This window comes from Dromiciops gliroides, chromosome 2 (assembly GCF_019393635.1).
Source record: "Dromiciops gliroides isolate mDroGli1 chromosome 2, mDroGli1.pri, whole genome shotgun sequence".
NCBI classification, from domain to species: Eukaryota; Metazoa; Chordata; class Mammalia; order Microbiotheria; family Microbiotheriidae; genus Dromiciops; species Dromiciops gliroides.
In genome coordinates, this window is record NC_057862.1 from 184,335,448 (window position 1) to 184,352,677 (window position 17,230).

General features: G+C 36.9%; 1 protein-coding gene across 3 annotated transcripts in view; it reads right to left on the bottom strand.

Annotated features, from left to right (window-relative positions):
- The window catches only part of DPH6 (diphthamine biosynthesis 6), a 443,945-nt gene that overhangs the window by 49,640 nt on the left and 377,075 nt on the right, over positions 1-17,230 (bottom strand). For all 3 annotated transcript variants that reach the window (XM_043990141.1, XM_043990143.1, XM_043990144.1), the window contains exon 14: positions 12,623-13,025. In XM_043990141.1, coding sequence (XP_043846076.1) covers positions 12,623-13,025 — 403 coding nt within the window. The remainder of the gene's footprint in view (positions 1-12,622; positions 13,026-17,230) is intronic.

Below are 17,230 nucleotides of genomic sequence, written 5' to 3' on the forward strand. Positions count from 1 at the left end.
CTGGCAAAACTGAGTTGGAAACAAGGAAAATACTAAGTTTCAAATGGCTTTCTAAGAATAGATTCTGCTACTAAAATTTTTGGAAATTTTATTTCTGCTGTCAAAAATAAACTCTACTTGTACCAAAAGGAAGAAAAAAGGAACACAAATGAGAAAGCTCCCAAAGCCAAAGGTCAGCGTTGTTCTTTAAGCATAGAAATGAATTTCAAAGTAGGAATTGTATTCTGTGATGCAAGTTTTACAGAAATGAGTGTAATCAGGCAAAGCTTGCAGTGGTCCAGTTGGCCTTCATAAATGAGTGGTAGGAGAAATAAACTGAAAAAAGATGACAAGATTCACTTCATTAGCAGGGGAGAAAGGAGGTAGATTGAATTAGATAAACTGCCAAGTAAATGTTTTATTGTACTGAATTTGAAGTTAAACTTCAGGATGGGACATTTGACAAAGGTTATAGACCAAGGGTAAGCTAGGTGATGTAAGGGATACTGTGCTGGGAGAGGAGTCAGAAAGACTTATCTTTCTGAGTTCAAATCTAACCTCAGACACTTACTAGCTGTGTGATCCTGGACAAGCCACTTAACCCTGTTTGCCTCAGTTCCTCTTCCATCAAGTGAGCTGGAGAAGGAAAAGGCAAACCCCTCTAGTATCTTTGCCAAGAAAACCCCAAATGGGTTCACAAAGAGTCAGATGTGACTGAACAACAACAGGCCAAGAATCAGATGAACTCCTTGGACATTTCCCTAGAAGTAGGTTAGAGGAATCCAGGTGTTACATACCGATCATCCCCTCTGAATATTAAATTTCAGGAAGAAACTGATGGTATTCTCCCTCTACCCAGCTTGCTTATAAATAGAACCAAATTTGTTTTCCTCATCCTTCTTCTGTACATTAGTGATTTCCAAATGACTTCTTTTAAAATTTATGCTCATGATGGGCAGATTATTTCTAACCCAATATTTTAAAGGAATGAGGATGATTTATAGATTAGCATAAATTTAAAGGGAATTCTTATACTTGAAAATTTGGAATAGTTCTTGACTCAATTATTTCCTTTATCTTATAAATTCAATCTATCACCATATGGGAGATAATACAAGCTGGTAACTGACTTGATAATTATGATCATAGGCAGATAGTAATTAAAATGGTCAATTAAGATAGGTTTCAGGTTAATAAGTAACTGTGAGAGAGTTAAACATTTGATTGCATTCTGGTGAGGTTTGCAGGAAAAATGTAATATCTTAGTGATTAGTCTATATGAATGCATGTATGTATGCTGCTTACAAGTCTGTGTTTAAGTTGTTCTGTGAGAAATACCAAGTTACCGAGGAGCAGAGGAGGAGGGAGAGAGTTCTAGGTACCCCTAAATGTGGGTATTCACAAAGACTCTGTCTTTGGCCCATTTCTCTCTTATCTGTTCTTTTCAATCTTGCAACATGATCAACCTATCTAATTTTCTGGTCTTACATTTCCTCTATAGCAGGGTTTCTTTTTTATACTATTTTTTTTTTTGGTGAGGCAATTGGGGTTAAATGACTTGCCTAGGGTCACACAGCTAGTAAGTGTTAAGTGTCTGAGGCTGGATTTGAACTCAGATCCTCCTGACTCCGGGGCCAGTGCTCTATCCACTGCATCACCTAGTTGCCCCCTATAGCAGGGTTTCTTAACCTAGGTCTTGTGAAATTTTTTTTTCTATTTTGGTTTCACTATTTCACTACTGAAATATTTCAATATTCAGTATTTCAATATAACTGGTTTCCTTGGTAATCCTATGTATTTTATTTTATGCTTTTAAAAACAATATTTTCAAAAGGGGTCCGTAGGTTTCAATAGACTGCCAGATGGCTCCATGACACAATAAAGGTTGAGCCTCTCCTCTGGAGGGTCTTTATGCTATTTCTCTTGGCAAATAATCTTTAGTAGGCAGTACACTACAGTCTTCTTAGTTATATCACATCTTCTCATTGTTCTTTAGATCACTTATAATTTAGATTATTCTGAAATCATGATGTTCTATGATTTGCAACCACATAGCAACACTGGGAAACTCTGGTGTTAAAGAGATAGACATTTGTTGTAGGAAGCAGTTTAGATTACTGAATGAATTGAACAATTTAATTTTCCCAAATACGATCTAGCTCAATCTTCTCCTTTTTCCTTTGGACAATGTATTTTTATATTCATTTGCTTTTTATCAGTATGGATGGATTGACCAGTCTCACATATAGCTACAAAATTCCCTAAGGAAGTATGGTAGAGTGCTATCTAGGTCATAATGCAATGTCACTTGCAATTAAAAAAGAGCTTAGAAAATCTCACCACTAATAAGGAATCTTGTCATTTGGATTTCATGGAGGCTATCTTCCATGGGGGCAGTTAGATGCCTCAGTGAACAGAGTACCAGACCTGAAGTCAGGAAGACTCACGCTCCTGAGTTCAAATCTGGCCTCAGACACTGACTAGTTAATGTGACCCTGGGCAAGTCACTTAACCCTCTTTGCCTTAGTTCCTCATCTGTAAAATGAGCTGGATAAGGAAATGGCAAATCAGTCCAGTATCTTTGCCAAGAAAACCCCAAACAGGGTAACAAAGAGTCAGGCATAATAGAAATGACTGAACAACAACAAAAATCTTCTGTGAACATGGCAAACATTTTTTGGTGAACAATATCTGCCTCTTTGAAATCTTGCTTGGTGTAAGAATTCAGCAGCTCACTGAAAAACAATTACCTCTATAGTTGTAGCTGTCTTTTATAGTTTTTTTCTACTAAAGGTATACATTTACAGATGCTTACTTGTTAACCACACCCAGATATCCTAGCAAAAATTAAAATGAGAATGTTCCAGATGGAAACTTGTTCTGTAGTCCTCACAATTACTCCCTCTCTTCTCTTCCTTGCTCTCATGAATCATCCTATTTTCCTTCCAGTCACTCAGGTTTGGCACCTCAGTAATCTCTGGCTCTTCTTTTCCCTTGACCACCATCAGTATCCATATCTTATTCCTTTTATCTCACTAATAGCTTTCTGCTTTTACCATTAACACCTGTTTAGTCAATCATGATCTATTCCCTTGACTTCTTTTCTCCCTTAGCTCCCTATTCAAGAACCGTCAACAGCTTTTCATCCCCTACAGAAATAAGACAAAACTCTTTAACTAGAGATGCTTATATAGTTTGGCCCTAATTTACTTCCTCATTGTTATAGTCTAGTATTCCCCTTCAAATGCTGCAGTCAAACTGAACTGCTTGCCATTTCCTAAATATGCCCTATTTGTTCTGATCACTGTGCCCTTGATAATGTGGTATCATCTGTTTGGAGGGCATTTTCCTGAACTCTGTGTGTTGGATTCTTATCCATAAAAGGTTCATGCCAAATACCGTATCTTCCCTGAAGCTATCTGTGGCATGGTATCTTTCCCTCACACCCCCATTAGCACTGTGTTTGAACTTGTCACATACAAATAAGTACTTTAACTTTTTATTATCATCATTGCTCTTCATTTCTTCCTTTTCCCTACCTGATTTGAAGTTCTCTGAGGGCAGGGAATCTGTATTATCTTAAACATTTCCAAGACCACATAGCCTGGTGTCTTTTACATAAACAGATCCACAAAAAAATCTGTTAAATTGAATTGAGATGATGAATCAAAATTGGCTGGTAGACAGTCAAATAAAGTTCTCTTTGTTGACTGTTCTGGTCTTAGAACTGTAAACTATCACCTTGTGATGACCCATGATAGGACAAGCAAGATGCTATGAAGAAGTAATTTTTTTTTTTTAGCTGCTAGGCTGGCCTTGAGCAGCCAAAAGGCAACTGGATTTATTTTGTTCTGATGGAAGCTCAGTGGGAACATAAACAAGCAATGCTGGGGAACAGAGGGTCTATCCAAAAAAAGAAGATCCACTGATATACTGTATGAAAACCACATGTGCCAGATATATTTAAACTAGAGGCAATGAAAGTGGTAAACACTCATTTTAAAGAATTTTACAGTATTCCTGGAAGTTCCCATAAAAGGTGAGTCTGAAATATTCTTTCCTAGAAATTTTGCATGAAAAGTTTCTATAAAATATGCTGCAAAATGACTTATAGTGGCTGTAATTACTGTGCAACCTTGGAAGCTGGTGTAAGAAATTCTGCTGCCAGAATGTTAACAGCCACTTAATATATAGGTTGTTTGATTGGACTCTGGGCAATAACTACAAGCTTCCCAAACCTGCTGCTGCTGCTGAATGCTATATCAAGACCAAGTTTAGCTATTTTAGTCTCTTAAAATGTCATTTTAAATATCACAGTGAATCAAGTCATTGTTGCCTAATAGCTTGCATATATTACAATCTAATACATTTCCCCTAATACTATTGTAGTTGGCTTTTATTTGTTTTTATTTTTAAATTTTTTTTGGAAATAGAAGCAAAGTTCTTCTACCTAAACCATAAAATTGGAAAAAAACCCCAACCCTATTATTTTCTTTTTTATACTAAAAACCAAAGAATTAGCACTGAAACTTCACTTTCTGTCCAGTAGGTAACTTTCATGGTGGCCCATCCCATTCATAACAGAGTGGTAGAAAAGAAAGGTGCATATTTTCATAGCCCATTTTCCATTGCAATAAAATACCATTTGGACTGGAGGTAATGTTTTAGATCAGTTGCAATACAACACTTTTCACTGCATATTACTGATGTCTCTTGGCTATACCCATGGCTGATCAGGTGTGCTTATGTTTACGCCACTAAAAATAATTCCTTTTATTACAAATGGATAGCTGGCACCTTGGATTATGATGTTATTGATGCTCCCAGAAAGAATAGATAGGTCTTAAAACTTGAAGGTAAATTGGATTTTGGTCAAAATCAGTCCTACATTGGGGGCAGCTAGGTGGCGCAGTGGATAGAGCACCAGCCCTGGATTCAGGAGGACCTGAGTTCTAATCCGGCCTCAGACACTTAACACTTACTGGCTGTGTGACCCTGGGCAAGTCACTTAACCCCAATTGCCTCACACCAAAAAAACACCCCCCCCAAACCCAAAAACAAACCAAAAAACCCCCAGTCCTACTTTAAATCTACTAGGCAAACTTGTGACTATAGCACACCCTCCAGTGAATCTTTTTGTAATGAAATAATCACCCTCTAATTTATTGTTTGCTAAGTTAGCATATGGCATTTTCTTTAAAGTAGGATATACCAGTACTGTGGATTGGTATATTTCTACTTTTCTTCTTAGAAATTTATATCTAAGACTATTAGGACCCCTTCTCTACAAAATGCCCTCAAACCCAGCCTAGGCCTGAGTCTAACACCTTCATCCTGTATAACATGTTTACAATAAGTTTCTGGGAGATGTGAGAAATATTTCATCCTTGTATATAGTTGTATATTGGCAGGAACAAACCATTTGAATTATCCATGGGGACCTGTCATGATTCTGTGAGGGCAGAGATTTTTTTTTTTGGATCATATGAAAATCTGTCAAGCTAGTGGGACAGAAGATTCAGTGATACCGATAACAATGAGGCCTATTTGGCTCTCACAATCCCAAATCACATAAGCACTGTGTATGGAGACCCAAATAATTAATTCTGCCTTATAGTAACTACTTGCTGACATACCTGGAGTGTCAAATAGCATCTGCCCACATAAGTTTGTTTCTCACTTTTCTTCTTTCTCGGCATTTTCTACTTTGGTGATTATACCCACTTAGGATGGATTTAGAACAGGAAGGGACTTGAGAGGCCATCTGGTCCTCATTTTGCAGCTGAGGAAATTAAGGCCTAGGCATGCTAAGTAAATCGCCTGAGTGACAAGGGAGGACTTGATCCCAAATCCTCTGACTCTTTGTACTGTGCCAAAGCTTCAATGATCACCTTTATGCCAATGACTCCCCAATCTATATTTCTAGATTTTATCACTCTCCTTTATTTCCAGATGCTTGGTGGATATCTCTACTTGGATGCACTGTTGCTTGGTTCTTTAAATTCTTCAAAATTTGATTTCTATTTCTTAGCCACCACAGAAAGAGCTGCTATAAATATTTTTGTACAAATAGGTCTTTTTCTCTTTTTAGGGATGTCTTTGGGATATAAACCTACCAGTGATATTGCTGGATCAAAGGGTATGCACATTGTATCATTTATCCAAAATGGAACTAATATTTACCTTTGAACTGGTTTCTCTTCCTGTCTTTTCTATTTCTGTTAATAGTAAATGGAAGTCACCTATACAAGAAAATCACCTAGTTTGAATGGACCTTAGGGGCCATCTACTCCAATCCATATTTGAAAGTTAATCCCTTTCACAGAGATGTTGTAAGCATTATATGAGTTAAAGAACACACCGTGATTAAGTGTTAATTATCACAAAACAAAGACTTGAAGCATCGTTGTATCTTCCGCTGAGATGACATCAAGGAAGAATATATTTGGATGCATTCTTATACTTCATTCAGTGTTCCTAAGGAAAGTGAGTGATGCTTAGACCTCATTGTTGAGGGTCATGTCAACAAGACTTTATCCCAAAAAAGGTAAATTACAGAGCATTTCTCCCAAAACATAAGTTCACATATAACTACTGTATTTCAAAGAGGAATGGTCCATATACTCTAGTGTGTGTGTGTATATAGCTTATCCCTATAAAATACAATTCCTGTCACCTCTTTGAATGCAGATGACAAAAAAAGGCAAGAGGTAAAGGAAATAACTTCATTTTTTAAGTGTCAATAAATGAAAAAGACTGCAGGCAAGAGAAGAAAAATTTTCTAGCCTTTGAGAAATCACTAAGGAGCCAGTGAAAACATGATATTTGAACCAAACTAGGAATTGGTGTTAGAAGAAGTTGCATTTCTCCAAGCTCTAAGTTAGCTTACACATCTGATCAAGAGACCATCCTATTTAGCTACAAACACTAATAAATATCATTATATACATAATATAGATTTGAACACACAGATGTATATCTATATATATACACACATACACACACACACAATGATTAGACACTTTGGGTCAGCTCAAGATCTGTCCATTTAAAAACAGCATGATAAATAATGAAGCTTAAAGCAGTCTGTTTGTGGTACTCAGATTTCTAGGCTCTCCATGATAGCGGGTGGGGGGAGGGGAAGATTTTTATCCACTTTATTCCTCTCCTACTAATTTCTTCCAACAGCATCTCTCCACTGGCCAAGTAGTGGTGTAGCTGTGGGAGAGTGAGGGTGATAGAAAGAGATGGCTGTTCCTGCCAGTATCTGATGAGCTCTGGCTTCAGAATGACAAAGGTCAAAGAGCAGAATAAAAAGAGGGGGAAATGCAGAATCAGTATTCCCACTAGCTTTCTCAGCTTTTCAAATGTCAGCTAATTGTGAGCTTACCCCTTTATTTGGGAAGAAGTCTTTAGGTAGCTGACACAATTAAGCATCAGGTTCTATGCCTTACTCATATGACTCCTAATACAGGAGTCATAGATTAATGGAACACTTAAACATACTCTGTTCCATATTATTCCTGATAACTTTACCTCCTGGTGCTAAACCAGAGCATGGAAACTGGTTCATATTTTTAATATCTCATGTGTGGTCAATCTGGAGAAACAAATCTATCAAGTCACAAACTTTGAAAAAGCTTGCCTGACATCTGCTCTATCACCTTTCTGTGTGTTACAGCCAGAAATATGGATGCTGCTCTTTTTCAAGTCCTCTTCACTGATAACTTAGTGCTGCCTTTAAATTTAATGCCTATTGCCTTTTCAACAGAAAGTATGTCTCACTGATGATAATGACGGTGGTCATTAGGGCCTCTGAGAGTTTTAAAAGGATCTAGGAATGAATGAATAAATAAAAACCATGATGACTCACTCTGCACCCAATGCCATTAGTACAACATGCAGTTCAGCACAGTTCCTCTCAACCTTCACATAACTGCAGCATTTAAGCATTGCAAATTTCCTTTTAAAAAAGACAAGCATAATTTATTCAAAGAATATTATAAGATCTGTGGAACGTCATCGATCAAGCAGGCGAATTGCAAACAAATATATTTTATCAGGTTGCCTTTTCTCCCTAAAACAAGTCAGAGTAAAACAACAACATTCTGTCAGACTATATGTTCATTCCTTCCTTCCTGAATTAGAAAAGCTTGTTTCTGTGCCACATTTTCATTGCTTTCTATTCTTGTGTTTTAAATCTATTAAACAATGTCAAGTTGAATTTCCTTCGAATACTGCTTCAGGTTAAATGGGGGAAAAGAAGACACTAGAATCTTAAGGGGCTAATGTTTATGTCAGATAATTAATATGGATCAGTTGTTTCACCAATATCCATGAACACATGAGAATGCCTTGTCCACATCCTTGCGTGTGTGTGTGTGGCATAGCACAGCACAGCACAGCACAGAGAAAGCCTGATTCCAGTCAGAAAGAACTGAGTTCAAGTCCAGTCTCTAAAACATTACTGGTTGGGTGACCCTGAACAAGTCACTTAACATCTTAGTGCCCCAGACATCTACTGATTTGCATTGGTTGAGAGTGAAGCAGCTAGTTAGCTCAGCAGATAGAGTGCTGATCCTGGAGTCAGGAAGATTGGGATTCAAATTCAGCCTCAGATACTTACTAGCTGTGTGACCCTAGGCAAGTCATTTAACCCTGTTTACTTCAGTTCCTCATCTATAAAATGAGCTGGAGAAGAAAATGGCAAACTACTCCAGTATCTTTGCCAAGAAAACCCAAAATGGGGTCACGAAAAGTCAAACACAACTGAAAAGACTAAACAACAACAAAATTGGTTGAGAGAGTTTCCTCACTGGAATTCTCTATGTCAATGAAATCACAGGTCTGACCTCTTTTTCCTTCCCTATTCCTCCCCTATTTCCTCAATGTGTATGCAGGTAAAAGAAATATAACTACAATTTTTTTAGAAATCAAGCAAGTAAAACATGATCTTTTACAAACACTTATGTTTAATATGTCTCTTCCCATCCAAAACTGTCACAGGGTGGTACTTTGATGCTATTTTGGATTTTAGTTAACTCGATTATGCAAATTTGCAAAAGATTTATGATTTCCTCAGACAGTATAGGAAGGAACTTCCATTCACTTATAGCAGATGGCAACTGTTCTATCTAGATAAGATTCCTTAAAGATAAGTCCTAGGGAGTTGCCTGAAACAGTATAAAGCTAATAAATGTCAGGGACTGCATTTGAACTTTGATTTTACTGATTTAAAGTCTAGTACCCTATCCCACTATACCAGGCTGCTTCTAATAAACTATCTAACAAGATGCTTAACTATGCTATAATGCAAAAAAAAATACCCCCTCAAAACTCATGCAAATTAAATATTGAAATTATTAATATAGTTTCTATTCTTTCCTTTATGAACCTATTTCAAAGTTTCCAATGGCATACACAAAGAATCATTATCTATATTTTCCGTGTGTCTGTTTTCAGTTAGCATTTGCAGCAGTGGTGACAAAGTAGAAAAGTCCTGGACTAGTAGTCAGAAAGCTTGGGTTCTAGATCAGCTTTGTCTGATCTAGCTATGTAACCTTGTGGAAACTCTCTAAGCTCTTCTTGTAAAGGCTTCCTCATCTGGGGCTAATACTACCAATGCTAATCTATTTCCTAGGGTTGTTGTGAGCATCCAATGAGATAATGCATGTCAAAGTGTTTTGAAAAGTTTAAATTAGAGGGCACTGTTATTATTCTACCCAGATTTCCAATTCACAATGCACCAGTGACTGGATTTTGCCTTTCATATTAAAAAATAAAAGATGAAACCTGTTTCAAACAAACTCAATATGTTCAAATAAAATATTCAAACTCAATATATTCAAATTGGTACACAACAAATACATTAGGGTATGCTTCTCCACTTTACTTTAAGATTCTTTGTGTTATCAAAGGAGTCAAGTAGCAAGCTCCCCCAACAGCATTTAAAATATAATTTTGACTTAACATAGTTTTTCAGGAATATACCTATTGTGACAAGAGTTACATACATGATGAAAAACTATGTTGGGGAGTTTGGTATGAACATTCTATAGGAATGTTAGATTACATTGGAAGGGAAAACTCTAAATCCATTTGGTCAACCTGTGCTCCTCATGGAACTGGTCCTGTGATGATAAAACATTTTCACCATTTTCATTTGTGAAAATTGTGAACTACCCTCTTTGGGGACAGGTGGCTATCATATTTTTTATTATTTTCTTTAATTAATAAAGTATTTTTTCCCCATTACATGTAAAGATAGTTCTCAACTTTTGTTTATACAGGCTTTCCAATTTCAGATTTTTCTCCCTCCCTCCCCTCCCTCCTCCCTCCCCTAGACAGCAGGTAATTTGATATAGGTTTTATACACACACACACACACACACACACACACACACATAATAACATTAATCCTATTTCTGCATTAGTCATGTTATAAGAGAAAAACCAGAGCAATGATGAAAAACCTCAAAATAGAAAAAACAACAGCACCAAAAACAAAAGAAATAGTATGGTTCATTCAGTATCTATACTCCACAGTTCTTTTTTTTTTTTTTCTTGGATTTGGAGATCCTCTTCTATCACGAGTTCCCTGGAACTCTTCTGTACCATTGCATTGGTGAGAAGAATATAGTCCATCACAGTAGATCAACACTCAATGGTGATGATACCGTGTACAATGTTCTTCTGGTTCTGCTCATCTCACTCATCATCAGCCCACGCAAGACCCTCCAGGTTTCTCTGAACTCCTCCTGCTCATCGTTTCTTATAGCACAATAGTATTCCATTGTATTCATATACCACAACTTGTCCAGCCATTCCCCAATTGATGGGCATCCCCTCAACTTCCAATTCCTTGCCACCACATAAAGAGCAGCTATAAATATTTTTGTACATGTGGGTCCCTTTCCCCTTTCCATGATGTCTTTGGGAAAAAGACCCAAAAGTGGTATTGCTGGGTCAAAGGGTATGGACAGCTTTATCGCCCTTTGGGCATAATTCCAAATTGCTCTCCAGAATGGTTGGATCAGTTCACAGCTCCACCAACAATGCATTAGTGTTCCAATTTTCCCACAGCTTCTCCAACATTTATTATTTTCCTCTGTTGTCATTTTAGCCAATCTGATAGGTGTCAGGTGGTACCTCAGAGTTGTTTTAATTTGCATCTCTCTAATCATTAGAGATTTAGAGCATTTTTTCATATGGGAATAGATAGCTTTGGTTTCTTCATCAGAAAACTGCCTGTTCATATCCTTTGACCATTTCTCAATTGGGGAATGACTTGGATTCTTATAAATTTGATTTAGTTCCCTATATATTTTAGAGATGAGGCCTTTATCAGAAGTACTGGCCACAAAAATTGTTTCCCAGCTTTCTGCCTCCCTTCTAATTTTGGATGCATTGCTTCTGTTAGTACAAAAAATTTTTAATTTAATGTAATCAAAATCATCCATTTTGCATTTTATAATATTCTCTATCTCTTGTTTCATCATAAACTGTTTTCCTTTCCAAAGATCTGATAGGTAGACTATTCCTTTCTCTCCTAATTTACCTATGTCTAAATCATGTATCCATTTTGACCTTATTTTAGTATAAGTTGTCAGATGTTGGTCTATGCCTAATTTCTGTCATACTATCTTCCAGTTTTCCCAGCAGTTTTTGTCAAATACTGAGTTCTTATCCCAGAAGCTGGAGTCTTTGGGTTTATCAAACACTACATTACTAGTGTCATTTACTACTGCATTTCCTGAGCCTAGCCTATTCCATTGATCTACCACTCTATTTTTTAGTCAGTACCGGATAGTTTTGATGACTGCCGCTTTATAGTAAAGCTCTAGGTTTGGTACCCCTAACCCACCTTCCTGTGAATTTTTTTTCATTATTTCCCTGGATATTCTTGATTTTTTGTTTTTCCAGATGAATTTTGTTGTTATTTTTTTCTAGCTCTCTAAAATAATTTTTAGGTAGTCTGATTGGTATGGCACTGAATAAGTAAATTAATTTAGGCAGTATTGTCATTTTTCTGTATCAGCTCTGCCTATCCATAAGCAATTGATATCTTTCCAATTATTTAGATCTGATTTGATTTGTGTGAAGAGTGTTTGGTAGTTGTGTTCGGCTATCATTTTTTTAATCTTTAAATTTCTAGCACCCAGAACAATATACATTGCAGACGCTAAAAATTAATTGAATTAAAATAAACGTTCATGCCATTTACTGGCTAAATGTGCTATCTCTTTTGCCTTTATAACCTGTGTACAATAAAACATAACTTTTGGTCTGGAACTTTTAATCAAGTGGCCTTCTATAGATGGCCTTAGGGGAAATATAAAATTTCTCTGTAGACCAATAGTTTTTTCAAATAAATGGTAGACTTCTATGCTGTGACACATTCATTCTTTGTGATGATGCTGTACATCAGGGCTTCTTAAACTTTTTCCACTCAGAACCCCTTTTTACCTGAGAAATTTTTACATGACTCCAGGTATACAGATATATAAAATCATTAGACATAACCTTTTACTTTTGCCAAATTTTTTTGCAACCCCCACATTCAGGGGTTACGACCCACAGTTTAAGAAGCTAGGATATAGACTATGTGTTAAAGTTATTCACTCCCTTCTCCCAGTTACCATACCTGTATGCAGAGCTGTGATGTTGATGCTGTCTTTCTTATAGAAAATCCTAAAGCACAGTGGCATCACTCCTTTGTCTCCAGATAGTCTTCCCATGGCCTGTAAGAACACAGCCACCAAATCTCGAAGGGCCCGGTTTAAATCAGGTAAAGAAACAGAGGATGACATCCACCTCAGGGAAATGGAGATGGAGGCACAGGAAGTAGAAATGGATTCTACAGCTTTACACTCTATTAGACAACCCTCAGACTTCTTCTCCAATACAAAATGCTTTCTTTGAAGTGGCTCATCCACCACTGCGATGACATGCCACTCAATTGCGGAATCTCTGGGAAGACGGGGAACTACCACAATTACCAGGATCCCACTAGTTTCACTGGTAATGCCAGCCTCATGGTCTTCTTCCTAAAAATGAATCAAAACAAGTGGAATCTCAATTTTAGAATGGCTGTGCCAGGTCTTCCAAAATTCTTTTAATATAAGCAAAGGAATTTGAGAACATGTTGGAACCAAGGGGCCATATCTAGCGTTTCAGCTTTGCTGATAAGAGAAATATTGGTTCATTCATTACATCAGTACACTCAGTAACCCAGATGTCCATAATTAACATCATTCACTGAAGTCCATCTACTACTCCCAAGAGCTACATATGAACTTATCACTAGTTCTTCATGTTTTAAGTGCAGGTTTTTGTATTTTGAAAAGCTTGGATTTTTGTTATCCATGGTTTTTATTCAATTTTTTCTTTGTTTTAGGAAAGATTATCCAATTACTCTGCTAATGTCTGTATTTCAGAGGAGAAAAGATTTTAAGTGTAAACATTATGCATATTAATAACAAAGCATATGTAAATATGTAAACAGATACTTATGTATACCAAAATAACTTAATACATTCATGTGCATACCAATAAAACTTAAGATTGCAATGTATTATTAATAGTGATTTAGATTGTTGGATCATGTCTCTCACGGAGCAGCTGCCATTCCAGGTAATTACAAATTTGTCCACTTGCCAGAAATAACTGTTTGCTCGTCTTCTCTATTTTTGTCTTTCAGAAATTTTTTGCTTTGCATTAAACATCATGATAGTACCTTCTGGTGTCATTTAGCGTGAGACTGTCATTATGGATATGGTTCAGTTCCCTCTAGGAGGGTGTTTAACTCCTTGGTTGTTGGATAGAGAACACATATCGAGAGTGTTACAGTTAAAGTAATATTAGTCAATGGTAAAAACAAACAAACAACAAACCAAACCAACACATTTAGTAGTACCCTCTGTTCCTTCTTCACGTTTTGGCCAGCATTGCTATGGAAGGGCATCCTATAGGTCTGAAAGCCATTTGGTACTTTTAAATGTTTGAAGACTTGCTACTGCCAACCCTACTTCTCCCTTCTTGGCCTACTAATCATCACTTGGTGGCCTGAAGCCACTTTCTATTTAGCTAACTTGGTTCTAGTATAACAGAGACGTAGTAGTCACTGGGACCATAGCTAACGTGGTTCAACTGACACAACTTGCTCTCAAGGAGCACAGCACTCTCTTTGAAAACCCTGGGTCACATCCATGACATGACCAAATAATTACATTTGTATGTGTGATGCTTTAGAGTTTATAAAGTGCTTTCACAAATATTTCATTTGGCAGCATTGGTTGTTGTTGTTTGTCCTTCGTTCTCGAAGAGGACCATGACATCAGCGTGATGTCATGACTTGTACTGAATTGGATTTAAGTGAGGAAGGGCTGTGCAAGGTCACCAACCTCACTCTCTCCTCCAGAGCCATCTTGGTCCAGTGGCAAGATATAGATCAGGATATGGTCCCAGATGTTTAAGGAAATTGGGATTATATGACTTGCCCAGGGTCACATGGCTAGTAAATGTCTGAGGTGAGATTTGAACTCAGGTCCTCCTAACTTCAAGGCCAGTGCTCTATCCACTATGGCACCTGGCAGCTGGATGGATTGCTGAGCCTGGAGTCAGGCTCAACCTGAATCTGAGTTCAAATCTAGCCTTGGACAATTCACTGAGGGGTCACTATTTGATCCTGATCAAGTCCCTTAACCTCTGACTGCCTCAGTTATTGCAACTGTAAAGTGGAGATAATAGGTGCCATATGAATTGCAACATTGATATTTATCCTGTAAAATGCATGGTCCTGGGTGTGTAAAGATAGTGCTATGGAACTACTGCCAATAAAGTCTGTACTTTAAGCGTCTATTCCCTTTTCCTCCCTCCCAGTAATGATGGATTTGTGTTAGTCCATTCACATATCTGGTGGTACATCTACCTGGAGGTTATAGTCTGTGGCTTGGAGGCATAGCAAAATAGACCAGATGGGAATCTGATTGACTAAACTAATAGTAAACATAGAAGTTTCAGCTGATATGTTACTATTATTTTATGTTTGTGTAAAAGAAATGTAAACTATAGTTGTTAGTTTGAAGCCATGAAGAATTTCTTTAAGTTAAAAGAATCAACACCTTAATATGTCTTGTAATTTATTGAGAAAAGTCACAGGAGGATAAAAAAATGTCTTTACCAACTTAACTCCAGATACGGGACCACAACCTCTTTATTAATTCAGTCAGTTGGCTCCCTTTTTTTTTGGTAAGATACATCCTCGCGCTATTTGTATTGAAAACACTGAATATACGCTTCTGAAAACAGAAGGCACTATATCTAAATAATAGGCAGAAACATCCTCAATTCCACAGATTTGCGGTTATTTGTAAGCGAGAAAGATTTCTTGATAAACCTCCAAAACGTCCAAGTTTTTAAGCCCTTAATTCTTAAAGGTGGAAGCCAAATGTAGAAGAATCAAAAAAAGTTATTGGTGCTTGGGAGCTTTGCTGATTTTTTTTTCCTGGTGAAAAAGATGACTACAGCAATATTCCATTTTTGAAAAAAAAATCCCTTGTATTTATAAATATAGCAGATGAGAATTTTCCCTTAATCTCTTAGCCAAATGTGAAAAATTTTAAATATGAAATGAAATGTGAAGCATTTTACCTCAAGCAACATGTTTGATTTCTCAAGGGTGACATGCCCTATTATGCATGTTAAATACATGTGTTCCTACAGAGAAAGTATGTTCCTCTGATTCATTCCTTCAGAGCATAAGTAGACTTTATATGTTTTTGGTAAAATGGTCACCAAAAGAGCCAGCTTTACCTATCCCATTCTGTACACATGCACCTTAATTTAAACAGGTTTATATTTTCTTCTTCTTTGACGGCTTATGCTTCCCTTACTATAACTATTCTTTTTCAGAACTCTGTTGGGTGTTTTCTTTTTTTCTCAGAGATTACAAGTCCACTCGATATTTGTGACTTATATTTTCCTCTGCTTTGTGAGTATGGGTAATAGCCTTTTTGTATACCAATTTGCTTACACTGCAGTCTATACTGGGAATACTGAACATTGCCTGACCTTTGAATGGAAAAATAATAACAAGTTAAAACAGTCATTTTACCTCAAGTCGATAAGGCCATAACACTCACCCTGCTTTCAATTCACATGCTCAATTTTCATCCACTTACTCTCGACTTTGAGAGGAAGGAATAATGACAGGTTACAGGCACTTTATTTCAAAATTCACTCACAAAGTTATTGACAAGCATTTTTCACAGAAACAGCTCTTCTGCCTGACCCTCACGAGCTGTTTACATGAAAAATGCACTTACTTGTAGATTAACGATAGTGGAACCTAATTCCACACCAAACATGTAGCAATTGCTTTAGCATCTCTGTTTTTGATATGGGAACAAAAATAGGGATAATTGGCCTCAAATTGCAGTCACTTCAGTCATAATAAAATCTCACAGAGTACTGTTTGCTTTCAGTACTTTCATTAGGTAAGCTGGGGCTGTTATTAAGGTACCAACACATAAATGTTATATTAGCACTTAACAGAAGCATAGTATTCTCCTTCAGGAGATAAATTCTACCCTTGTCAATATAATTCTGCACTGAGTGCTGTAAAAGAGTTTGAAAAGATGAAATACTGGAGCTTTGCACTAGGGGAAATAATAAAAAAACAACAACACCTTGCTCATTCAAGCTTGAAGGCCACTTTGTTGGCCCCAGGTGCTGAGGTCCTGTTTAGAAAATAAGTCTAGAGACTCTTTCTTAGGTCAAGTCAAACACTGAGACAAACTTTCCTCCATTGTTCTCCTTGGCCAAGGTTGTTAAATCAATTACTTTATATTTCTGCATGCCTTTAAGCCGCCATTTTGTCTATGAGAAGAAAAACAAGGACTTTAAAGTTAAGATAAAGTAAAAACAAAAAAGATAAAGTGCATTTTCAGAGAACAAATGATAAGTACTCAGAGGGAATAACTACACACAGACCATCACATGGCCCACTCTTCGCAGAGAATACTAGGTTCTTTTAAAACTTGAGATACTGTGAACAGTGATAGAGCTGTTAAATACTGGCTATATCTCCTAGTGCCTATTATTGTGCTTTTCAGAAACTTTTAAGACAACAAAGTCTCCAATTTACTCTCAAGAAAAATGCTATCACTCCTATAGAATCGAGGGATTTTTATTCATTTAAAACACAAAAGAATGGGAGAAAAATCTACAGCTGTTTCCAGTATAATGTTCA